The sequence below is a fragment of the Canis lupus genome, chromosome 2 (genome assembly GCF_003254725.2).
Source record: "Canis lupus dingo isolate Sandy chromosome 2, ASM325472v2, whole genome shotgun sequence".
Lineage (NCBI taxonomy): Eukaryota > Metazoa > Chordata > Mammalia > Carnivora > Canidae > Canis > Canis lupus.
In genome coordinates, this window is record NC_064244.1 from 70,763,844 (window position 1) to 70,790,641 (window position 26,798).

The 26,798-nt window shown below is 45.0% G+C and overlaps 1 protein-coding gene across 2 annotated transcripts; it reads left to right on the top strand.

Annotated features, from left to right (window-relative positions):
• The first annotated feature begins 5,274 nt into the window (after positions 1–5,274).
• On the top strand, positions 5,275–26,698 carry PTAFR (platelet activating factor receptor). 2 transcript variants are annotated; one of them, XM_049105658.1, is made up of 3 exons: positions 5,275–5,988; positions 14,191–14,349; positions 24,677–26,698. In XM_049105658.1, the coding sequence occupies exon 3, from the start codon at positions 24,716–24,718 to the stop codon at positions 25,745–25,747; it is 1,032 nt and encodes a 343-aa protein (XP_048961615.1). In that variant the 5' UTR covers positions 5,275–5,988; positions 14,191–14,349; positions 24,677–24,715; the 3' UTR covers positions 25,748–26,698. The 2 variants fall into 2 exon arrangements, with proteins under 2 accessions (XP_048961615.1, XP_025303671.1); XM_025447886.3 differs by lacking the exon at positions 14,191–14,349 and having other exon boundaries at positions 5,281–5,988.
• Positions 26,699–26,798: the final 100 nt, after the last annotated feature.

The following is a 26,798-nucleotide window of genomic DNA, read 5'->3' on the forward strand; positions in this document are numbered from 1 at the left end:
TAAATAAGCAATCCTCTAATCGTCCTGATAAGATCCCCCAAAGATTTTTTATGCCAATTTGAATATTTAAACTCTTAGGAATGTAGATGAAATGGTCCAGAGTTTCACAACCTCAGGACTAGCAACATTTTGAATCAATTTTTGTTGTAGGGACTGTTTTGTGCTCCTTAGGACAGTTAGCAGCATTGCTGGCTTCTACCCCCTAGATGCCAGCAGCATGTCTGTCCCCTCCTCCCCAGCCAGTGGTGACAACCAAAACTATGTTCAGATATTGGCATATGTCATACCTGGAGGGCTAAGTAGCCCCGATTAAGAACCACTGATATAGTCAAATGCCTACTTACAGTATATACTTTATCCCTTTAGTTACCTACTTAAATATTTTGTGCAGTAATTTATTATTTTATACATTTTACTTTTTTACACTCTCAAATCGCATGAAACAAATTTGTTTCAATTCGGCATCTTCATCATTTCTCTGTCATTTAACACAGTTTTCCAGGTTATATCATTTTCACTTCCATCTATGCTGTATGAGATCCAGCACCTGATCCCCTAATAAGATGCCATGGTAGGAAAAATGACATCTCAAGACACAACTATCCATTATATAACACTGGGACAGTTTTCTTTTTTCACTGTTGTTCTGATCTCTAAAATCTAAACAAGTGCTGAATCGCTCTAAAAGGCAAACAACAAAAAACCTCGCCCTTATAAAAGATTGAAAATACATACTGGAGGACACTTACTGGTGTAATGGATCCCGTGGACCACCACCCAGCCTTGACAATGATCAACCCGTTTTTCCACTGAGGTACATCCCACATTATTTTTTTTTAAGTTTTTAAAAAATTTTTATTTATTTATGATAGTCACACAGAGAGAGAGAGAGAGAGAGGGGCAGAGACATAGGTAGTGGGAGAAGCAGGCTCCATGCACCGGGAGCCCGACGTGGGATTCGATCCCGGGTCTCCAGGATCGCGACCTGGGCCAAAGGCAGGCGCTAAACCGCTGCACCACCCAGGGATCCCACATCCCACATTATTTTGAAGCAAACCTCAAATATGTAATTTCATCTGTAAATATTTTGCATGTGTCTCTAAAAGATAAGAATTCTTTTTTTTTTTTTTTTAAGATTTTATTTATTTATTTGTGAGAGACACAGAGAGAGAGAGAGGCAGAGACACAGGCAGAGGGCGAAGCAGGCTCCGTGCAGGGAGCCCAATGTGGGACTCGATCCCAGGTCTCCAAGATCACACCCTGGGCTGAAGGCAGGCGCTAAACCGCTGAGCCACCCAGGGACCCCTGAGAATTCTTTTTAAGATAACAATTAACATTAACTCCTTCGTATAATGAGTATCTGATAAGTGTTCAAATTTCTGATTGTCTCATGAGTCAGACCTTTTTTAAGGTTTTATTTATTGATCAGAAGTCCAACATCAGTATCAATGGGTAAAGAGTCAGCAGGGCTGTGCTCCCTGCAGAGGCTCTAGGACTGAATCTGTTCCTCGCCTTTTTCTATGTCTTGTGGCTACTGCATTCCTGGCTTGTGGCCATGTCATTCTGCCTCTGTGGCCACACTGACTTCTCGTCTTCTGTCTGCAATCAAATTTCCCTTGGCTTCTCTCTCTCTCTCTCCTTAAAGATTTATTTATTTATACGAGAGAGAGAGAGAGAGAGAGAGAGAGAGAGAACATGAGCAGGGGGAGGGGCAGAGGGAGAGAATCTTTAAGCAGATGCCTTGCTCAGCAGCAGCTGGATGTAGGACTCAATCCCATGACCCTAAGATCATGACCCAAGCTGAAATCAAGAATCCAAGGCTTAACCGACCTAGCCACCCAGGCACTGCTTGGCTTCTCAATCAGATACCTGTGATTGTATTAAGGCTCACTCATGTTATTTGGATAATCTCCCCATCTCAGGTGCATCAATTTAATCACACCTGTAAAACTTTTATCACATAAAGTAACATCTATAGGCTCCAGGGATTGGGACCTGATATCTTTGTGGGCCATTATTCAGCCTGCTACAACACCATCACCTAGATTCAGTATTTTGCCCCACGGTTTCCCTCCCGTTGTTCCTTCCTTCCTTTTGTCCATCCTTCCTTCTCCTCTCTTCTTCCCCCATTCCATCCTTTCCATTCCCTTTCTTTTCTCTCTTTATCCTTATTTTGCTGTAGTGGTTTAAAGCAATTCCTTGTAACTTCATCTCTAAATATTTCCATATAAATGGATACTTTCTTATATAACCACACCACTATTATTGCTTCATACAGTTAACAATAATTCCTTAGAACCATCTAAAATTCTGTCCATATTAAATTCTCAACCGTGTCTGTGCTGGAAATCTTCTGTTTTCCCTCCAGGTCCCCTCACCACCCTTCTCCACGCCACTCTGTGCCCCTGGAGGCTGATCTGTATGGGCTATATTACCAGTGTCCTTTGCTTCTGGTTGGACTCAGCCAAGGGTGGGGGGTGGGGGTGGGGTACTGGTAAGACATCAGAGGGTGGAAGAAGGAAGAGATTTGGGTATTTATTTTCCAGTTCCCTCTCCAACAGGTCATGGGGGATTTCTGCAACTTCCTACCCAAAGTCACACCTCCTGCCAGGCAGCCCTCTCTAAATAGCTACTCTTGGGTTCCAGTAACATCTCCCTCTCTCCAGCCGTTCAGATGATAAGGACGCCCACTCTTGGCAGCCTTGGAGTACTACACTATTCCTTGTGGTTCTCCAGCCCTGCTCTCCCCTCTCTAAATAGGTCCTTTGTCCTCACACTGAGTGTGCAGCTCTTTTGAGGACCCTAACTGATACATATGTCCTTTATTTAAAAAACAAAACAAAACATTTTTCTTGTTCCCATTTATTCCCACTTCAGCACAGTGGTTAAGATCTAGAGTGGGCTATGAAGCCAGATTATCTAGGTTCAAATCCGAGCTCTGCCACATACAAGCTGTGTGACTTTGGGCAAGCTACTCAGCTTCTCTATAACTCAATTTTCCTGTCTCTAAATTGGAGATAATAATAAAGGCACCAACTTTACAGGAATATTGTCAGGATATAGACTATAGCATATGTAAAGCAATTACATAGGGTACAATGGCCTGAAACACAGTAAATGCCCACCACGTGTTCAATAGCATTGTGATTATTATAGTTAGCACTTTTATTATTCCTTGCACGCATTGCTCTTGAGTACCTTTCCACTGTGTTCTTCTGTGTGTATGAATTTTTACTTTTTTTTTTTGTCCTTTATTCTGAAATATTCACAGATTCATGGGAAGTTGCAAAAATGGTACACTGAGGGGACACCTGGAGCATGCGACTCTTGATCCTGGGGTTGTGAGTTCAAGCCCCATGGTAGATGTAGAGATTACTTAAAAGAAAAAAAAAAAAGATAGTACACAGAGGTCACAAGTACCCTTACATAGTTTCCTCCAAGGCTAGATTACACACGCACACACACACACACACACACACACACCACCAGACAGCATTATGTCCTGATTGGCAATTTAGACTCAGATTTAGATATATTTCAAAGTAGAACTGACTGAATTTGCTAACAGAATGGATGTGGGTGTGACAGGAAGGAGGAGTAAAATGTTGATAATGTCTGCCTACCTAACCTGTTTATTGATCATCTTAAAAGAGGTACTGAAACACATTTACTACGAGAGCATGTGTAAAGGACTATTGGAAAACAGGCTAAGCTGAATAGTACTGGATTTAAGACAAGTGTCCTTGGAGTTTGTGGTCAAATGAGACCAGTGGGTCCTGGAGATCCCTCCAGGCTGGTAGCTCTCATGGAGTGTGGTGGCTGGAGGATGGCTGAGAAGGTGAAGCCAATTTAGGGAAAGAGGATCCGAGTTAGGGAGCAGAACTAGGACCTCAGCTTTTCAGTTTGTGCCTAGGGCCCTCAAGACTCAAGATGCCTCTAAGGGACCTGGGAAGGGATGACGAGTCTGACCCTCTTCAAAGTCTGTAACTGGAGGCCTGGGTCACAAGCTGAGATGTGAGGAGAGTGTGTGTGGTGGGTGAGCATGGAAAGCTGAGAGTGAATGGGCAGGAGGAAGGAGGTGACGGGGTGGATGTGAGTCAGGGGTAACAGATTTGGGCACCTGAGTGTGTGAGTGTACATGTGAGTGGAGGGACATGATTGTGGGTGGAGGGATGTGATTGTGAGCAAGTGTCTTTGCATAATAGTGTGCACTGAGTGTACATGACTGTGCAGGGGTCATCTGTGTAAGAGGTGCGAGCATGTCTGCCTGTGGGCGATGAGGGTGGAGCTGGGGCAGGAGCAGAACGTTGGTCTAGTTTTTCAGGGCTGAGGCGCATGTTAAAAGTGATTCGGGGACACCTGGGTGGCTCACTCAGTTAGGTGGACACCTGACTCTTGATCTCAGCTCGGGTCTTGATCTCAGAGGTGTGAGTTCAAGCTCAGTGTTGGGCTCCAGGCTGGGCATGGAGCCTACTTAAAAAAAAAGAGGGGGGGATATGCCCTTTGAGATCCATTTTTGGCAGTAGTGGGGTCCCATTCAGCAGGACGAGGCTAGCCCAGGCACGCAGGGCAGAGCTGAGGGTGGACCCTGAGCCGGGGAGTCAGGAGCCTCTGCTCTTCCCTGGCTCTGCTTCCTACCCACCTCCCTTTGGGCCCTGCTAGACCCACACCCCTCTCTGTGTAGAAGGGTGTTGGACTGGCCGATAGATGAACACCCTGCTTCCTAGGCAGTGACCACCACAGCGCGTGGTGCTTAATACATGTTTACTCACTGAATGAGTGAGTAAATGGACCAGAAGCTGGGGCAGGGAGCTCCTGCCCATGGGCTACTGTTTTTGTTTTTGTTTTTGTTTTAATTATTATTATTATTTATTATTTATTATTTTTATTTTATTTTATTTATTTTTATTTTTTTAATTATTATTTTTAAAGATTTTATTTATTTATTCATGAGAGACACACAGAGAGAGGCAGAGACACAGGCAGAGGGAGAAGCAGGCTCCATGCAGGGGTCCTGGGTCCCCAGGATCAGGCCCTGGGCTGCAGGCGACGCTAAACCGCTGCGCCACCCGGACGCCCCATCAAGCTTCCACCCCTTGGCTTTCTCCCACCCACAGGCTCACACGCGCTCACTCCGGGTCACTAACTCACCTGCGTCCACCCATCCCTCGCTCACACCCACGGGCCGCTCCTGGGGGCCCCGACACCCGCTGTGTCCCGCAGGCCCCGCAGCAGCAGCACCGCCACCACGGTGTCCCCCAGGGCTCTCGGCCTCGGTGCTCCTGGGTGACCAGTGACACCCTGACCACAGCAGCTCTTCCGACCTCCTCCTTCCCATCCTTCTCGAGGCCGAGGCCGGGCTGGCCCTCCCGCCCCTCCCTCTCTCCCTTTCTCTCATCCCCCCTCCCAGGCCCACGCGGAGACACACAGACACACGCACACCAGGCACACACTCACCGCCTCATCGTCTCTGCTAATTCCCCTATCCCTGGCCTCGTGTGTCCTCATTGCCCTCATGCTCTGTCTGTGTTTACATCTGTCCGTCCTGCTCTGCCTTTCCCCCTCCAGCTCCCGCAGTTCTCCCGACCGCCCCTGCCTCTCATTCTCCCTTTCTCGGTCATTCATTGCTCTTCTCTCTGCCTCGCCCTCCTGCTCAGCGTCTCTCTCTCCGGAGCGGGCGCTCGCACTCCGCTTCCTCTCTGATCCCAGCTCCCCGGCACCCTGGCCTCGGCCCACGCCCCACCGGCCGGCTCAGTGAGAGCCCCGCGAGCTGCGGTCAGGGCCCGGTGACCCCGCTTGGAGGTTCCTGTGCCACCCGTTGGAGGAGCCCCAGGGTCACAGCATTTCCTCCCCAGGGGTGACTTGGCAGTGGTGTGCTCTTGTTTCCTCACTTCTGCAATTTCCAGAGAGCTCAGGGGCTGTGTCCGCAGACAGACACTCTGATCCTGCTGCTGCAGCCCGTCGGCTGATCAGCCTTCTGTGATACAGGTAAGGGGGGCCCCCAGCCCTGGCTGGGTCGGGGGGGTGGCATGTGACAATGTCCTCAGGAGACCACGGTCATGCCCTTCACCTGCACCTGAGCAAATGGGTAGTTCGGTCCTTAAGGGACTGTTTTGGCACCTTCCTCAGGCCCAGAGTCTTGTGTTCAGAAAGGATTCCTCGTGACCACACTTGTCAGGAAAGCCAGCTACCCTCTTCAGTTGTCTGAGGCCAAGGCCATGCTAAAGTGACCCCAGAGACCTTACTGGGAGCTGATGATGGTGATGAGATCTAGATCTCAGGGAGCTAAATGCCATCTGCCTGACGAGCTGCACATAGTCTCTTGGCCAAGTTATGCTCCCTCACTGCAGCTCAATTTCCTGGATTGGCAAATGAGGATAATTCTGTTCCCCCAGCGGGACTGTAGGGAGAAGTACAGGGTCTGGTCCAGAGCTGGGTCCTTAGGAACTCATGAGATTGCAGGTGTTCCTGGGGGATGATGAAGATAACCAGGTTATTGGTACAAAGGGCCTGGCTCATAACTGGTTTCCCCCAGCGGGTCCCAGGGGTGAGGGACAGGCCGCAAGCTGGTCTCCCCTTTCCTTTGCTGGCTGGAGGTTCAGATGAACCAAGGTTGCTGTCCAGACACTTGCTAAATCCGTGAAGGATTAGGAAGGCAGCAGAGTCTCTCCAAAAGCATTTGGGCAACTCTGATTTAGCTCTATGTCAACATGCAGCTGTGTTCTAGGTACTCGGAGTGTGTGTGTGTGTGTGTGTGTGTTCAGGAGGTGCTGGGGAGCAAAAGAAAGAGATGTCCCTGCCTTTAGGTACTGACAATCCAGCCAAAGAAAGAAGTCTACTCTGGACATGAGGAAATGGCCCTGGGCCAGAGGCTGGACACCCAGAATTTTGATTTGAGCTCTTGTTTATAGGCTGGGACCTTGGCAACTCAGGAGCCTCACTTTCCTCCTTTGTAGATTAGGGTTTAAAGTACTGACGTTTGGGTTTGTGGGGGAGGATGAAGTAACAGGCTGGGTGGGAAAATGCTTTGTCAGTAGAGTGAACCAATGTGTACTACTGGCCCTGTAGTCCTTACTGTAAACGCCTTACAGATGAGGAATTGGTCTCATTCATTTTTTTCTCCTTACCCTTAGCACGGTGTTTGGTGAGCAGTATAATCTTAGAATATGAATTGAATAGATGGATGGTAAAGTAATAGGTTGTACTTAAAAGAGAATGGACAGCAAGCCAGAGGCCTAGCATCTGGTCCCAGTTCTGCCCCTGATCCTGTTGTCACCTTGGGCAAATCGCTTCTCTTCCCTGGGCCTCATTTCCCCATCTGTCCAATGAAGGTTTGGGTATGGGATTATCATCTATGGCGTTAATGACAAAATTTGCCTCCAGAACTGAGGTCCTGCTCCTGATTGGTATTGGAGTGGGAGGAGGTGTGATGAGAGGCTGAGATCCTGTCTGTTTCTCCTTTTACAGGAGATTTTTATAGAGGGACCCCTCCTCCCCACCCTAGGCCTGTGAACAAGGTCATGTTGAGAAGGAGGTGCTCTTCTTGGTCAGTGGCAACCCCTCCTTTCTCCCCCACCCCCCATAAGAGTTGGGGCTCCACTCCCATCCCTACCCCCATAAGAGTTGACCCAGTAGGGGGCATCGGCTTAACTATAGGGTGGGAGCACTCCCTGACTGGTCCTGGGGGAGTGTGTCTGGGTTGGGAGTGGAGCCCATTCCCAGAAGGGCAAATGCTGGGTCCCCAATACAGCCACTTCTCTGCCCAGCCACCATTGGGTTCTTTGGCAGCAGGGTGTGTGGGGAGAATTGCCTCTGCTGTATCTGTGTGTGCATGTGTGTCATGGTTGTGTAGGCTGTACTGGGGCTTTGGCTCTAGCTATAGTCACATGTGCCTGGAACATGACCAACCTGCAGGAGGGTATGGTACAGCCCAGCAGTTCCCAGAAACAGAATCATCAGCCAAACCCACTGGGAGGTTGGTATACCTTTCTTCCCTTGTGTCTTCAGCCAAAGAGGATCCAAAGCCAGACTCTGTGTGTGTGTGTGTGAGAGAGAGAGAGAGAGACAGAGACAGAGAGAGTGTATATGTGAGAGAGAGAGGATATGTGGGGGGAAGGACCACCACTCAACAGCCCCTTTCCACCCCTTTAGTTCTGTAGGAGGGGGGCCCTTAGGGCCTGGTTTTGGTGCTGAGCTCAGTTGGCTGATGGGAGAAGCATGTCAAACATTTGTGTAGTGCCCTTTATACTTTATAAAGTCCATTTCTATTTCCCGAGTGATTTGCTGTTGACAAACCCTTTATCACTCCTACTCATCTTATTTTCTTTTTAAAGCAATGCTAATGCCTCTGTGCACCCTGCCCCCCACTCCCCATCCGGATTTTTCTGATACAGATCACAAGACACTCAGTGAGGTTCTTCCTCAGACTCTGGGAAGAGACTCACTGGCTCCAAGTGGTGGGGAGCATGGTTGAGATCACAGTCCGATCCAAGTCCTGTAATTTCTTTTCAGCTACCCCTGGTTGCAGCTAGTTTGGTATATGGCTAATTTATTTACTCACTCATTCATTCATTCAACAAACATTTTCTGAGGGGTTAGGAGGAGCTCACAGTTACTGAGCAATAACCACTTGCATAGATTGCTTCAATTCTGCTCTTACAGCCACCTGGTGAGGAAGGTTTTGTTATCCCCATTTTGCACTTGAAGAAAGCCAAAGAGCTTTCTGAGAGCCAAAGACCTAAAGACCTTTCTGAGAGCCAAAGCCTGAGAGCCAAAGAGCAGCTAAGGGGGCACCTGGGTGGCTCAGTGGTTGAGCATCTGCCTTTAGCTCAGGTGGTGATCCTGGGGTCCCAGGATCGAGTCCCTGCAGGGAGCCTGCTTCTCCCTCTGCTGTGTCTCTGCCTCTCTTTCTGCATCTCTCATGAATAAATAAATAAAACCTTTAAAAACAAAACAAAAAACCAAAGAGCAGCTAGGGAAGAGCAGAGCTCTATGTGGATCATGTTCTGTGTGACCCCAAGGTCTGTGCCCTGTACCCTATGTTTTCCATTGGGTCAGCCTCTAGGTACCCAGGGGACACAAGCAGTTCACAGGAGTTTCCAGTCTGGAAGACGTGGTCCTCTGGTGTGATTCCTGGTATAACAGAGGGTATGCCCAATGCTAGGAAGCTCGCAGGAAGAAGTGCCTCTCCACTCCCTCCTCCCTGCCCTGGCCTATTTCCCAGAATCAAGGAGGAGGGAGGAAGATTCATAGATACCATCTGGGTATTTGGGAGCCAAGAGTAAAGACCCAGACCAGGTTCAGGATCCCCCACCTCCATAGGAATGTCCTAGATCACCTGAGCAGAGACCGCGTCTCATCAGTGCAATATATATTCCTGGAGTCCGGGAAGGGCCCTCTGTGAGAAGGGAAATCTGGTACCCAGGCCACTCTCACCTCAAAGGCCTTGTCACGGACCTCTCCCAGACAAGGAATTCCATTTATCCACCCACAAATGTACCCGGCATGGTGTGGACTCCCTGAACTAGAAACTGTGGGGAGCCCAGGGCAGAACTCCCCAGAGGTCAAGATACTTGCTCCCTCAGTTTCCCCCTCAAATGTCTCCACTTCTTGGAGAAATGGTAGTGAAAGGAATCTTTAAAGAGTATGGCCAGCATGGCCAGGCCAGGGCCCAAATGTCAAGTGGTAGGGGAGGTCAGAATAGGAGTAACTCATTTACTGAGCATCTACTACGTGCCAAGCACTTTAGACGTTCACCTGCCTTCAACCTCAGGGCTATCCTGTGAGGTCAATGTTGATATTATTCTCATTTTATACACAGGAAAAATAGGACTCACAGAAGAGAAATGATTAAACTGTCGTGTTTGGGAGGCCTCAGGAAATCTAAGGGCTGGGAGTGGCTAAGGCTGATGAGGGACAGTGTGACTCTGTGTGTGTGTGTTTATCTATTAGTAAATATTTCTCTCTCTCTTTTTTTTTTTTTGTTTTAGAGAGAGAGAGAGAGCACACGTGCATGCATGCATGTGAGGGAGGGGAGGGGCAGAGAGACAGGAAGAGGGAGAATCCCAAACAGGCTCCTTGTGGGGTTTGATCTCACGACCCTGAGATCATGACCTGAGCCCAAATCAACAGTTGGAGACTTACCCAACTGAGTCATCCAGGCACCTCTGTTAGTAAGTATTTCCTGAGTGTTTGCTGTGGAGGAGGTCCTGTTGTGCATGCTGGTGAAATACCAGAAGCCTTGAACCCAGGGAACTCCCAACCCAAAGGAAAAAGAAACCAGTGTGATGTGTTGTGTTATGGAATCACGACTCCCTCTCAGAGAAGTCAGACAAGGTGCCAACATTCCTTGAACTTTGATTATGGATGAGGCATTTTCTATTTAATCCTTACAACAACCCTATGAAGTAGGTAGTTTAAAATAAAGTTTTAAAAAATAAGAGATCTTTTAAAGATTTTATTTATTAGAGAGGCAGAGAGAGAAGCAGGCTCTCTGTAGGAAGCCTGATGTGGGACTCGATCCAGGGACTCCAGGATCACGCCCTGAGCCAAAGCAGATGCTCAACCTCTGAGCCACCCAGGCGTCCCAGTATTATTATTTTTGTAGATGAATAAACAGAGGCCCATTGGGGGTTAATTAATGATCTTGGGTAAGGATTGACTGATGGCATTTTGCCAACTGTCACCAGCTACCGTAAAAAGATGTGACTGGTTTCCAGAAACTTTCAGAGCTCATGATACAGCTGGAAGCCTAATGTAGGTGGCTTCAGCCTGGCGTGAGCTCAATGTGAGCAGTTGCAATGATGGTGGTGCTATTTTGAGAAACATTTGATCTGATCTAATTAGGAGATTGGATTTCCTCTAGATACAGTTTTTTAGAGCTGTTGATTGTGAATACCTTGAATTGTGCCAAGCTCTTTATTCACATTATTCATCGAATATTCATACCACTCTGGGGAGATACGTGCTTGGAATACCCTCACTGCATTCACAGGAGAAGGACCTGAGGCTTAGAGAGTGATGTGCCTGGCAATGGTCACAAGCTAGGACAGGACAGAGGCAGATTTTGAACCCAGGTTTGTCTGACCAGAGTCGTGGTCTTAACCACTATTCTTTCTAAACACTTGGTATTCTTTATCTCACTGAATGCTCACAAAAGCTCCCTGTGTTATAGTCCCCATTTTATACATGAGCCCCAGAGAGGGTCAACAGTTTTACCAAAGTTGCACAGTAGTAGGTCTTAAAAGGCTGAGCCCTGTGATTCTAAGAACATACAATGTACTTTCAAATCTACCATGACGGGATCCCTGGGTGGCGCAGCGGTTTAGCGCCTGCCTTTGGCCCAGGGTGCGATCCTGGAGACCCGGGATCGAATCCCACATCGGGCTCCCGGTGCATGGAGCCTGTTTCTCCCTCTGCCTGTGTCTCTGCCTCTCTCGCTCTCTCTCTCTGTGTGTGACTATCATAAATAAATAAAAATTAAAAAAAAAAAACAAAAAACAAATCTACCATGACTTGGTAGATTAATTCCCATTAAGAATTTTTTTTATGTGGTAAAAAAACACATGACATAAATTTCCCTTCTTAACAGTTTTTAAAAAAAAGATTTCATTTATTTATTTGAGAGATAGCATGAGCAGAGAGAGGGGCAGAGTGAGAGGGAGGAGCAGGATCCCCACCGAGCAGGGGGCCAGAATGCGGGGCTCCATCTGAGGACTCTGGGATCATGACCTGAACCAAAGGCAGATGCTTAACTGACTGAGCCACCCAGATGCCCCTCTTCTTAACAATTTTTAAGTACACATTACAGTATTGTTAACTCTATGCATGTTGTTGTACAGCAGGTCTCTAGAACTTTTCCATCTTGCCTGATTGAAACTCTGTACCCATTTAACAACAATTCTGTTTCTCCTTCTCCAATTTCCTGACAACCACCATTCTACCTTCCATTTCTATGAGTTTGATTACTTTAGATACTTTATATACTTGGAATCATTCAGATTCTGCCTCTTGGTAATTGGCTTATTTCACTTAATGGTATCTTCAAATATCTTCAAGTTTCATCCATGCTATAGCATATGACAGGATTTCCTTCCTTTTAAAGGCCACATAGTATTCCATTATACGTACATACCACACGTAGTTTATCCATTCACCTGCTGTTGGATGTTTGGGTCACTTCCACCTCTTAGTATTTTTTTTATTTTTTAATTTTTATTATTTATTTATTTATTTATTCATTTATATTTTATTAATTTATTCATGACAGACACAGAGAGAGGGAGGCAGAGACACAGACAGAGGGAGAAGCAGGCTCCATGCAGGGAGCCTGACGTGGGACTTGATCCTCAGTCTCCAGGATCACACCCCTGGCCAAAGGTGGTGCTAAACCGTTTGGCCACCGGGGCTGCCCGGTATTTTTTTTTTTTTTAGATTTCATTTATTGATTCATCAAAGATACACAGAGAGAGGCAGAGACATAGGCAGAGGGCGAAGCAGGCTCCCTGTTCGGGATCCCTAGGTAGGACTCGATCCCAGGACCCCAGGATCCTGACCTGAGCTGAAGGTACATGCTCAACCACTCAGGCACCCCTCCACCTCTTGGTATTGTGAATAGTGCTGCTATGAACATGTGTGTGCAAATATTTCTTCAAGATCTGGTTTTCAATTATTTTGGAAGTATATCCAGAAGAGAGATTTCTGGATCATCTGGTAGTTCTATTTTTAATTTTCTGAGGAAATTCTGTACTATTTTCCGCAGTGATGGTGTCATTTTATATTCCCACCAATGGTGCACAAAGGTTACAATTTCTCCATCCTTACTAATACTTGATGTTTTCTGCCTTTTTGATAGTGACCATTCTACCGACTGAGAAGTGCTATGTCATTGTGGTTCTGACTTGCATTTCCCTGATGATAAGTGGCCTTGCACATCTTTTCATGTGCTTACCTGCTATTTGTGTATCTTCTTTGGAGAAATCCATTGAAGTCTTTTGCCCATTTTAAAATCAATTATTATTATTTTGTTGTTGTGGTGGTTATTGTGTTATAAGAGTTCTTCGTATCTTCTGGATAGTAACCTCTTATCTAGGATATGGTTTGCAAATGTTCTCTCCCTTTGTCTAGGGTGCCTTTACCCCTGTTGACTGTTTCTTTTGCCACAGATGTTTTAAAGTTTGATGTAGCCCCATACGTCTATTTTTGCTTTTGTTTCTTATATTCCTAGTCTCACATCCAAGAAATTATTGCTCATTCCAGTGTTATGTAGCTTTCCCCCTGGGTTTCCTCATAGGAGTTTTACATGTTCAGGTCTTAGGTTTAGATCTTTAATCCATTTTGAGTTAATTTTTGTGTATAGTATAAGAGAGGGTCCAGCTTCATTCTTTTGTGTGTGCATATCCAGTTTTTCCCTCAGCACTTGTGGGAGAGGCTCCTCTTTCCCCATTGTGTAGTCTTGGCACTCTTGTCAAAGATCATTTGACCATATGTGTGAGGATTTATTTCTGGGCTCTCTGTTCTGTTCCACTGGTATATATATCACTCTATGTCAAGACCATCCTGGGATCCCTGGGTGGCGCAGCGGTTTGGCGCCTGCCTTTGGCCCAGGGCGCGATCCTGGAGACCCGGGATCGAATCCCACATCGGGCTCCCGGTGCATGGAGCCTGCTTCTCCCTCTGCCTATGTCTCTGCCTCTCTCTCTCTCTCTCTGTGACTATCATAAATAAATAAAAATTAAAAAAAAAAAAGACCATCCTGTTTTGATTATTGTGCTTTGTAATATGTTTTGAAATCATGAAGTATGAGGCCTCCAGCTTTGTTTTTCTTTCTCAAGATTCTTTGGACTCTTTGGAGTCCTTTGAGATGAGATGCCATCTGAATTTTAAGATTGTGTTTGCTGTTTCTGCAAAAAATGTCACTGTGATTTTGGTAGAGCATTGAATCTGTAGATGGCTTCAGGTAGTATGGGTCTTGTAACAGCACTAAGTCTTCTGGCCCATGAGTGAGGACATCTGTCCATTTATCTGTGTCTTCTGTAATTCCTTGTAGCAATGCTTTGTAGTTTAGAGTGTACAAGTCATTTGCCTTCTCGGTTAAGTTTATTCCCAGTATTTTATTCTTTTTGATGCCATTATAAATGGGATTGTATTCCTAATTTCTTTTTTGACCCATTTTTATTTATTTTTTAAAAGATTTTATCTATTTATTAGAGAGAGAGTGTGAGCAGGAGGAGGGGCAGAGGGATAAGCAGACTCCCTGCTGAGCACGGAGCCCAACTCAGGCCTCTATCCCAGGACCCTGAGATCGTGACCTGAACTGAAGTCAGCCGCTGAACTGTCTGAGCCACCCAGGTACCCCTCTTTGACCCATTTTTCAATTTTTGTTTTGCCAATGAGGAAACAGAGTCTCAGAGTCATGGGGTGAGTTTAATGTTTGAACCAGAATTTGATTCCAGCTCCAGGGCTCCCTGGTAGGAGAGATATGGACGCAGAGCAGTCCCGCCCCTCCTTTCCCGATCCGTTTCTGTTCTCGGGTCATAGGATAGGTAGGTCTGTGAGTGGCTAAGTTGGCCAATGAGTGGTTTGCTTCCAGCAAGGGCCATGGCTTGGTTTAGGAGATAGGATGGGTCTTGGAGTTCAAAATCCCATCTGCCACTTCTTAGCTGTGTGACTGTGGACAAGTCTATTCCCATCTCTAACCTCACTTTCTTCTCCGGAAAAAAATGAACATTTTGTAAAACTCACCTCACAAGGCTGCCTTGAGGACGAAATGTATTCATGGGGAAGTAGTGTCTGTATATTTAAACTGGTACCCTGAGCTTAGGTAGGATGGCTGCGACTCCCCTCCTGTCGTGCTCTACCCACAAGGCAAGGATGTTTTTGGATCCATGTGTAAATCTCCACTTGGAGCCAGTGTCCCTCCCACACCCAACTTCTAGCCTGAGCTGTGCTGGTGCCTCCAGGCTTGCAGCAATTACAAGCAGCTACTGGTGCATGAGATCTGCATGAACTTGAATGTGAGTCACCATATTTATAGCTTATAAATTTATAGCTTATTTATTTATAGCTTATAAATATTTAGACATTTGTACTTTAAAAAATGCATTTATTTATTTATTTGAGAGAGAGAGAGAGAGCATGCATGAGAGCTCTTGTGGGTGTGGGGAAGGGCAGGAGGAGAGGGAAAGAAGCCGACTCCTTGCTGAACACAGAGCCCTACAGGATGGGGGGGTGGCGTATGGGGAGGACAATCCCATGATTCACGGATCATGACCGGAGTGAAAATTAAGAGACAGATGCTCAACCAACTGAGCTACTCCGGTGCCCTGACATTTGTACTTTTGACCCCTAATGGCCCTACAAATGCTAGGAGCTAGTCTGACTGGCAAACCCAACTTCCCAACCCATTGCCTGCACTGGGGAAGTAACCAGCACATACTTCTTTTGCCCAGATTCAGGTGGTCCCTCCCCTTTGACTATTCAGCTGAGGATGAGAGTTCAGGTTCTCTAGGGGCATGATGTTCCCAGACAGTATGGGAATGGTAGGGGGTTGGGACTGAATGCTATGCAGGGTAGAGGATGCGATATCCAGATAGCAGAATTCTTCTGTTTTCAGGGATATTTATGGCTTCCCTCACCTACCCCTAGTTGAGAGCTGGGCCTGGGCTGCTGCCCAGACTTGAGGCATCAGAGAATTATGCCCTCATGTAAGATTGATTGTTCTTAGTTGCTGCTGCCTTCTTTCCCTCCAAATGCCCATTCCCTTCCTGACCTGTTGAAATATTTGTTGGCATTAGCCTAAGGCTCTGTCTGGAGCTGACAGAGAAGTCAGTATGTGGGTTAGAGCCCCTGGGACAGTGGTGACCATAGTCACCTCCGCTGACTTCATGTGGTTGAGCCGATGGGGGAGGGAGGCCTGGCCGTTTTGACCCCTTGGGATGCTTATTTTTGGAATCACTGTTAGAATTGTAAAATTTTGCAAATGAAGAAACTGTGTGACTGTGTACAAGTTTATTGCTCAAGGTCACACAGCAAGTAAATGGCAGAGCCAGGTATGAACCCAGGTCTTTCTGACTCTAGAAAGGGATTGTTCTCCCCATCCTACTGTGCCTCCCCCGGAGGGACTGCACATGTTTCCTTCATGCCAGTTTCTATTGAATAGTCATCAGGGGCTTGGTCATTCATTCCTTCAGTACCCAATATCTGACACAGGGGATAAAGAGATGAAAAAGATCTAGTCCCTGCCCTCCAGAATCTCCTGGCTGGTGAGGAAATGGCCATTGAAATCAATACTTATAACACATTGTATCAGGTACTATACTGGGGAATGTCCCCGGTACCACATTGACACAGAGAAGAAGGCAACTCATTCTGCCTGAGGCAATCAGGGAGGCATCCTAGAGTCAGCATATTGGGTCTTAAGGAAGGAAGATTGGGAGTTTGCTAGGCAAAGCAATAGGCAAAAGGGCTCTCAGTAGGGTTGTAGCAAGTGTGGGAAGGCACAGATGTTTGAGAAGAAATGGAGTTTTTATTATTTGCTTATTGTTTATTTTGGGGCTTTTTTTTTTTTTTTTTTTTTTTACTTATTTGAGAGAGTGAGCGAGAAAGAGAGAACACAAACAGGGAGGGGCAGAGAGAAAGGGAGAAGCAGGCTGTCTGCTGAGCAGAGAGCCTGATGCTGGGGCTCAATCCCAGGACCCTGAAATCATCACCTGAGCCAAAGGCAGTTACTTAACAGACTGAACCACCCAGGTGCCCCGGAAATGGAGTTTTTAGAGAAACAGCAGGAAATTCAGTGTGGCTGGAATACAGGGCAAGTAGTAAAAGAGGCTGAAGGCAGATGAGGTGTGAAAAGAGCTTGGATTTGATCCTGCGCAAGGGAGCCACGGAGGGTGATTGATTAGATACAAGACCTAGGAAGAGGCCTTGAAGCTTACGCTATATTGGCCTCATGGCAAATCTTCCTCTGGTTTTGTTTGTAAGTCACCTCCTCTGAGAAGCCTTCCCTGGTCACTCTATTTAAAGCAGCACCTTACCCAAGCTTTGTCATGTCACTATTTTTATTTCTTTTTATTGAATTCATTACAATTTGGAATTATTGTGTTCTTTGATCTCTCTGTATCTGTTTTCCCTGACTAGAGTGTAAGCTCTTCAAGAACAGGAGTCTTGCCTATTTTGTTCCTGCAGCATCCGCAACAAAGTGCCCAGCTCCCAACAGTATATATCAATAACTGTAGAGTGAATGGATGGACATGTTCTCTGCCCTCCAGTAGCTACCATCTAGTATGGCAGGACACACAAGCAATTTCCATGGTATAAGAAGCTATAAGCTATGGGAGCTCAGACAATGAGGACTTAGCCACATCTAGGGGCAGAAAACAGGGTGTGGAAGAGGCAGGGAGGCTTAGGAGGAACAAGCTGTAGGGAAAGAGGCAGGGGCAGTCTTAAAGAGTGATCACTAGGTAGCCAGGCAGAGCAAAGAGAAGCATGAACAAAGGCATGGAGATTTGAGCCCCCAGACTCAGAAGAGACTCTGCTGGGTACATTTTGGGTGATGTCAAAGGGTTCCACTGGGTGTCAAAGGGACAACTGAGTGCTAAATTCATGATGAAGGCTAAGGGAGTGGGAATCACATGAAGACCAGGATCTGGGAAGACAGCAGAGATAGGAAGAGCCAGGGTGACAGGTACTAGAGGCATCCAGGGCAAGGTTTTGGGCAAAAGCTGGGGTCCCACCCGAGACTGATTATGGCCCTATATCTGGAAGGAAGAGGCCTCCACTGGGCTTCCTGTAGGGGCCATGTGGACTGGAGAGTCTCCAGGGCCAAGCCGACCTGATTACACATTGTTAGAGGTTGGGTTCACAGGGAAGCTGATTTTGAAACGGAGATTAGCATGCAGGAATGTTTTTCCTGAAATGTTTTAAAGCAAAGTCAAGATACTGTGTAAATCTACCTACAAATACTTCACTAATGAATTAAAACATAAAAATATAGAACCACAATATCATTATCATAGTGAAGACAGGATCATAATAGTTCCAGGCAGAGCCATATTAGAATCTGAGGCAAAAGGAACAATTTGCAATACTGATTTTGATGTTTTTAAGATACTGCATTAAAATATTATTTATCTTGATTACTGAGGTTTTCAACACTCCCTTATATTTTACAGTTAGGTGAATGCCTCCACAAGCCTTACCTCAGTTCTGGTCCTGGTGGGAAGACTCTCTCAACAGGCCTGGACAGGCATGGCACAGCAGGACAGGGCCCAAGGAGACAACCTGGGTGGAATCCTCTGGCTGTAGAAAGACTTTCCAGGGGAGAGTTGCCCCCACCCTACTAAGCTGGATCCTACACCCAAGAAGAGGAAGGGACTTATTTAGGGGTGGGATTGAGTGGTAGGGATGGGTGGGACGTGTCTTTTCTCCAAAGACCCGGAGTGAGCACGACACACTGCTCAGCGTGGGCTGCCTCCCCACCTCTCTGAGGTCCCAGAAACAGGGTCCCCCAAGGCATGAGGGTCCAGCAGGAGAAAGAAACAAGGCCAGTCCCAGAAGAATGGGGCGTCTTGGGCTCAAACAAAAGGTGAGGTGGAGGGCTGAGATAGCGGAGCTGCAATTTTATGTATTTTTTATTTAAGATTTTAATTTTAATTCCATTGTAGTAAACATCCAGTGTTATATTTGTTTCAGGTGTACAATATAGTGACTCAACAACTCTACATTACTCGGCGCTCATCATGATAAGTGTACTCTTAATCCCCATCACCTATTTCACCCAGCCTCCTTCCCACCTCCCCTCTGGTAACCACCAGCTGGTGCTCTACAGTTGAGAGTCTGTCTCTTGGTTTGTCTCTCTTTCTCTTTTTTCTTCCTCTTGTAGAGCAGTGGGTTTAAAATCTTCTGGTCTTAGAACCTCTCTTTTATATTTTTAAACATTATTGAGGGCCCCAGAGAACTTTTGTTTATGTGGGTTATAGCCAATCAGAATTTTCCATATTCAAAATGAAAACTAAGACTTTCGAAAAACTTTTGTTTTTAAATACAAAACCCAGTAACAAGCCCATTCCATGTTAACACAGATAACATTTTTAGCAAAAATTAGCTAACAATTTCAAAACATAAATAACTCATGAATAAATAAAATCTTAAGAAAAAAGAAAAAAAAAACAAAACATAAATAATTTAGAGTGGCCTTAATTTACATTTTTGTTTGCAAATCTCTTTAATGATGGTTTAATAGAAGACAGCTAGATTCTCATACCTGCTCCTGCATTTAATCTATCGTGATATGTTGTTTTGATTGGAGTATATGAGGAAAATCTGTAGTGGGAGGGATATTTTCACTTGACCTTAGTCAAAAGGCCGAGGAGCGATGTGGGGGGGATATTTTAATGTCTTTTTCAGATAATTGATGATGCTCTTCTTTGATACTATATCAAATCTCCACAAATGGTAGTTTCTTAAAAGTCAGTTGCAATATGGAACCTGAATCATATCAATGAACTTTCTGTAATCTGTTGCACAGCAATATATTGATCTGTCTCGCCCTTTGATTATTTTACCTATGCATAATTTTGAAACATTTTTCCCTCATTTGGAAAATATTGGTTCACCAAGTTATGCAGGTTTTCCAAACACAGACCTTTGACTAAATGATTTTTTAAAAATTACATTCATCTCCACCAATCTTATCAGAAAAGTCTTTAAGGAATAGGAAGCTGTCAAACTCAGACTGGCAGATACAATTTTTTCTGAAGATACTATTTTTCTCCAAAGTTTGAATTTTATGCTTGGCCACCAAGACTATTGTTTGTGTTCCTTGAAGTGATGGTTCTTTGTTCATATTTGAGCAGATATGACACCCAAGTCTGAAATACCATAACTGGTCCGTAATTTTTTCAAGTGATAACAATCATCCTCAGAGAAGTTCAATTCAGGACTCAGTTGCTTAAGCGCTTTTCCTGAAGACAAAACACTGACTACAGTGTTTAGAAGTATTGCGTGCATATTTCCAATTTTGACACCCAGAATATTAAAAAGACGTGTACTCAAGATTTAATAAAAATCAATAATGTCCTTGCTTTATCAAGGAAATTGGCTTTATTTATTTGCACTAAGTAGTGCGCAGCTGTGAAAAATAAAGCTCCTACTCCCTTTTGGTGCTGCTGCCTTGATATGTGCTAAGAAGCCAGCCGTTTTGTTCACTCCGTACCATCAGTACAAATATCAACACAGTGAAAAGGGCAAATAATGTCTTGATATTATTAGAACAATAGTTTTGACTTCATGGATCCCTTAGAAGTTCTCAGAGATATTCCTCTCTCCTCCCTCGTCTCTGTGGACCACCTTTTGAGAATAATTACTCTAGAGCTTTGGGATCAGATGGCAGGACCACATTTAGGAGTGGAAAAGAGGGATCCCTGGGTGGTGCAGCGGTTTGGCGCCTGCCTTTGGCCCGGGGCGCGATCCTGGAGACCCGGGATCGAATCCCACATCGGGCTCCCGGTGCATGGAGCCTGCTTCTCCCTCTGCCTGTGTCTCTGCCTTTCTCTCTCTCTCTGTGACTATCATAAATAAATAAAAATTAAAAACAAAACAAAAAAAAGGAGTGGAAAAGATCCTGGCTAAGTAGAAGTTAGCAATTTTGCTGCCGGGGAAGCAACATAAAACTACGTAATTCAAATCAGCCACAATGAAAATCCACAAATTGTAATCCACAATATGACTTGAGGCTGAGTTCTTTGTTTTTAAAGGAATCACCATTATTTATTGGAATAATGAAACCTACATGTATTTAATTTAGCATAGATAATAAACCACAGCCACACTAAATGGGGCAAAGCACATTTTCTCAATCATCAAAATTCGAATTAGAGCCAATAGTTTCTTAGTTTCTTTCTTTCTTTTTTTTTTTGAATTGATGTATAGTTGATAGACAATGTTACATTAGTTTTGGGTGTACAACATAGAGATTTGACAACTGTGTTATGCTGTACTCACAAGTGTAACTTATCTGTCACCATACACCGCTATTATAGTCCCATTTGACTCTATGTGCTGTACCTTTCATCCCTGTGACTTAGTCATGCCATGACTGGAAGCCCAGCCCTCTCACTCCCCCTCACCCATACTGCCCATACCTCCACCCCCGTCCCTCTGGCAACCAGACCATCGCTTGTTCTCTTTATTTATGGGTCTGTTTCCACTTTGAGAGACAGTTGTTTCTTTAAACTCACCTGTAAGTATCTATAGGCTTCTTCTTCTCTACTCCAGAGATGGTTGTAATCAACAAGGCTTATTACCCATTCCTTTATTGGTTCATGGTGCTGGGAATAGTGTTGAATAATCAGACAAGGCCCTCATTCTCCTGGAGCTCACAGTCAAGTGGGAGAGTCTTATGAATCATACAAACATAAATAGGATCACAAATGTGCTAGGATTTACAAAGGACAGGGAGCTTTGAAGTGGGACCTGACCTGAACTGGTGAAGACCTCTTTGAAGAAGTGAAATTCAGTTAAGGTCTGAAGCATGAGTTAGAATGGCCAGGTGGAAGTGGGGTGTGGTTAGGAAAGAGGGTTCGAAGCATTGGCACAGATGTATGCTTGCCGGTTGAGGCAGGAAAGGTCTGAGCATGTTTGGAGACCCACCTGGGAGGTCCATTTTGACTGGCCTCTGGTGGGAAGATAGCAGATGAGTATGAAATGGCAGCTAGACGTCAGGGTGAGGATCTTCTTGCTTCAATCCTGGACCCATGCAGATCCCTCTGCCTGGAACACTCTTCCTCTCTCAGATCTCTGAGGAAATATGTCACTTATTTTTTAAGGATATCTTTTTGTATGCTCCATATCAGCACTCCCTTTTCTTTACATTGCAACTATGTTTGTTTACATTGCTTTTGTCCATCGGCCTCATGAGGCTGTCAGTTCCTGTGTGCTGGCCTGTTCGGTCATGGTCACCCCAGATCCCCTGTGCTTAGTGGTGGGCCTGACATACAATTGGTGCTCAGAAATCGCTGTTGGCTTAATGTGTGAATGAACTGATGCACATAGAGCTGGATTTGAGATTCTGACTCCATCTCTTAACAGCTGTGTGACTTGAACAATCACATAAACACCCTCTATTGTTTCCTATTCTGTAAAATGGGGTTTTACTTCCTATCTCAAAGGGCTTTTATGAGATCCAAATGAGGTAGTGCACGTGGAAACATCTAGCAGGGTGTCTGGCTCCGAAGTAGCATCTTACTCCCAATTCTGTTTTCTTTTCACTGTTCTGTGGTGTATGGTGAGCCTTGGGCCTTGCTTAACCCCATCTGGGCCTCCTGCCCTCTCCTCCCCCACCCCACCTGCAATGCAAACATCAGAGAGGCTTTCAGGCTTCTGTGCTGGCAACACAGTGGAAGGAACAAGAGAGGAGGGAGCAAACCGGTTCTGATGGAGAGTGGATGGTGGTAAAGATGCTGTTGAAAATGGGCCAGACTTTGGCTGGTGGGATTATGGTTAATTTCATCTTCCTTAAAATATATTTATATGTTTATATATTTATAATATGATATAAATATATATTTATAATATAAATTTATATATAGTTTATGGGAGAATCTTTTTTTAATTAACTTTTGAGAGAGAGGGAGCACATGAGCAGGAAAGGGAGAGAGAGAGAGAGAGAATCCCAAGCAGGCTCTACGCCCAGCACAGAGCCTGACTTGGGGCTCAATCTCACAACCCTGAGATCATGACCTGAGCCAAAATCAAGAGTCGGACACTTAACCACCTGAGCCACTCAGGTACCCCTTTAATATGCTTTTAAAAAGACTTTTTGTTTTGAAATAATTTTAGGCCTTCAAAGAAGTTGCAGAATAGTATGAGGAGTGCATGTGTGGGCTTCACTTCATATTCCCTAATGTTAACAATTTACCAAACGATAATACAATGATCGAAACCAGAAAATGAACATTGATATGATATTATTTTACTTATAGACCTTATTTGACCAGTTTTTCCACTAACGATCTTTTTCTGTTCTTGGATACAATCTAGGATCCCACATGGTATTAAGTTGTCAACATTTCTTTAATATCCTCTGATCTATGGCAGTTCCTCTGTGTTTCCTTACTCACTACCTTGATACTTTTGAACAGTCATTTTATACAATGTCCCACAATTTGGGTCTGTCTGATGTTTTCTCATGATTAAATTGAGATTATGCAATTTGGGCAAGATTTGGGCAAGAAAACCACAAAAATGATATTATATTCTTTTCAGTGCACCATTATCAAGTGTACCTGATGTTGATATATGTCCTACTAATGATGGATGCATCTTAATCATTTAAGTATTATCTGAGTTTCTCCACTGTCTACTTTTCTTCATCTTCATCTTTTTCTTTTTTTTAAAGATTTTATTTTTAAGTAATCTCTACACACAACATGGGGCTCAAACTCACAACCTAAGATCAAGAGTCACATGCTCCACTAACTGAGCCAGCACCTATACTTTACTTTTTCATTAGTCTTTTTCCTTTTAATTATTAAAGCAATAAATGCTTCTAAAAAATTAAAACAAAGGAAGAATAGAATAAGTAACTTCTCATGAAGCCCATCTCAGCTTCCCAAAGGTTACTTACCACTGTGCACTCTTTAGATTATATCCTTCTAGATAATTTTCTAGATGTCATATACACACATATAATGGGCACACCAATTTTTAAAATTTTGTTTTACTTAACAATATTATCTGGGGATAACTTTCCATGTCAGTACAAGAATGAGATACAACTCATTCTTTCTAATGACTGGCTAGTATTTCATCTTTGGGTCACCCTAATATAATTCTTTGTATTTTCCAGATTTTGTATGAGCACATAAATAATAACTATTATTATTTATATATAAATATATATTTAATATTGAAATTTAATATTTATATATAACTATAATATCAAATTTAAATTTTAATTGAATTTAAATTTAATATAAAAGTATTATATGCTTATATATAATAACAATTATTATTGTTATTTTAAGTAAATTATTATTTTTTTAAGTAAATATTATATGCTTATATATAATAATAACAATTATTATTATTATTTTAAGTAAATTCTGTCCCCAGTGTGGGGCTCAAACCCACTGACCCCAAGATCAAGAGTCACATGCTTTATTGACTAAGCCAGACAGGCATCCCCATAAATTATTTTTTAATATAGAACATTTACCATCAAAATTTGCATTTCAAATTCCATCAATAGAAAAATATTGAAAAGTTGTTAGAAAATTTAAAACTTTTAATATAAAATTTCACGTTTTATCATCAGAAATAGATGATGTAAAACCTTAAGTCAAAAATTAGCCAAAGAATGAAGAGATCTGTTTTAAAATGGAATAAGAAAAAAGAAACTGAATTGCCATTGATTTCATTGATTTTTAATTGATTTATTAAATTTTATTAATTTATTAAATTAAATTGATTTGAATTTTGAATTTTGAATTGAATTTAATTGATTTTTAAATAAAAAACACCATTATTTTATGTAGGGAAAGCATACTGCCAATTAATTGGAAGATACTGCCAATCTTAGAATTTTTAAAATGTGCAAAATGAGGGTCTTAGAACTGATTAAAATGAGATATGTCCTTTTTGATCCTTCATTAACCAGAATTCCTGTGTGGTCTTCCAGGCTTGGGCAGGATTCTACGACCAGCTGCCCCTTCCAAGCATGGCAATGGCAAATGATTCGTCTCACGTGGACTCTGAGTTCCGCTATACCCTCTTCCCGATTGTTTACAGCATCATCTTTGTGCTGGGGGTAGTTGCCAACAGCTATGTGCTGTGGGTCTTTGCCTGCCTGTACCCTTCCAAGAAACTCAATGAGATAAAGATCTTCATGGTGAACCTCACCATGGCTGACCTGCTCTTCTTGGTGACCCTGCCCCTGTGGATCATCTACTACCACAACCAGGGCAACTGGATTCTCCCCAGTTTCCTCTGCAACCTGGCTGGCTGCTTCTTCTTCATCAACACCTACTGCTCAGTGGCCTTCCTGGCTGTCATCACTTACAACCGCTTCCAGGCAGTGACCCGGCCCATCAAGACAGCTCAGGCCACCACCCGCAAGCGTGGTTTCTTGGTGTCCCTGGTCATCTGGGTGGCCATTGTGGCTGCTGCATCCTATTTCTTCATCCTGGACTCCACCAACGTAGTGCCCAGCAAGTCCGGCTCGGGCAACATCACACGCTGCTTTGAGCATTATGAGAAGGGCAGCGTGCCTGTCCTCATTGTCCACGTCTTCCTCGTGTTCGGCTTCTTCCTCGTCTTCCTCATCATCTTCTTCTGCAACGTGGTCATCATCCGCAGGCTGCTCATGCAGCCGGTGCAGCTGCAGCACAACGCGGAAGTCAAGCGCCGGGCTCTGTGGATGGTGTGCACCGTCCTGGCCGTGTTCATCGTATGCTTCGTGCCCCACCACCTAGTGCAGCTGCCCTGGACCCTGGCCGAGCTGGGCTTCCAGAGCAGCAGCTTCCACCAGGGTATCAACGATGCCCATCAGGTCACTCTCTGCCTTCTTAGCACCAATTGTGTCTTAGACCCCATCATCTACTGTTTCCTCACCAAGAAGTTTCGCAAGCACCTCACAGAAAAGTTCCATAGCATTCGTGGCAGCCGGAAGTGCTCCCGGGCTACCTCAGAGACGGGCACCGAGGTGGTCATGCCACTCAGCCAAGTCCCTGTCAAATCCCTCAAAAAATAGCCCCTGCTGGTTGGGGCCAGGCCCGGAGGCTTATCCTCCATGGACATCACAGACTGACCCGGGGGGAGGAAGAGGTCTCTGCTGTGGTCTGGGAACCTCCTCCCTGGGCACAAGTGGCCCTTTAAGTATTGAGGCTACTTCACTGAGGTGGGGGTGATGGCAGGGCCAGACTGCTGGGGAATCCAGAACTTGAATGTGCCCCGCTGGCCACCTCTGGGCACACACGTAATAACCTTGGCTAGTGACCTCATCCTGAATAGCTGAGTCTGCTAGCTCTGTGAGGAATGTCAGGGCCACGGGCAGACCTTGGGGGCAGACTCTGAGCCACCCTGTTCAGCCTACCGAGGCAGCTGCCCTGAGCCAGTAGGGCCTGAAGTTTTGGGCAACTATCTCCTTTGTCACCATAAAGGCAGACAAGGGATCTAGGGAAAGGGATACTCCTCTGGTTGTGTGGTGCTATCTCTGGGGAAGACTCTTGAGCTAGGATAGTGCCACCTTGTTTCCATTCAGAGGCACAAGATCTCTGTGACACTTCTTAGGGGACATGACTCAGTGGAACCTTTTACCACTTATCCAACAACCTGTCTTGAATGGTGCCAGAGAAGGGAAGATATGCACAGGTCAAAAGCTAGGCTGGGGAGATTGTCTCCTGAGGTAAATATGGTTTTCTGCACAGGCCACGCCTCAGGCTTGGGTCAGCTCTGGGGGAGTGTGAGAGATACAACTGCCACATCCAGCTGTCTCGATGGTGAATGCTAATGGGGGGATCTACCCACTGTGGGTGGGCAGAGACCCCTCAAAGCCAAACTGGGGTCATCCAGGGCACCACGCTGCTCAGAGGCTTCCATGAGAAAGGGCACTTAGGCTGAGAAGGACCTGTGTGCAGGTGGGTCCTCCAGAGTGGGAGGAGCCTGTCAGGTCTCCTCTGTCACTTAGCTTTCTGGGGCAGGGGACGGGGGTGGGGGGTGGGGGGTGGGGGATTAGGGGGGGTGGGGGGAGGCAGTGGGAGGAAGGGGGTTGGGGGAAGCCTTCCTAATTTAGTTTTCAAAAG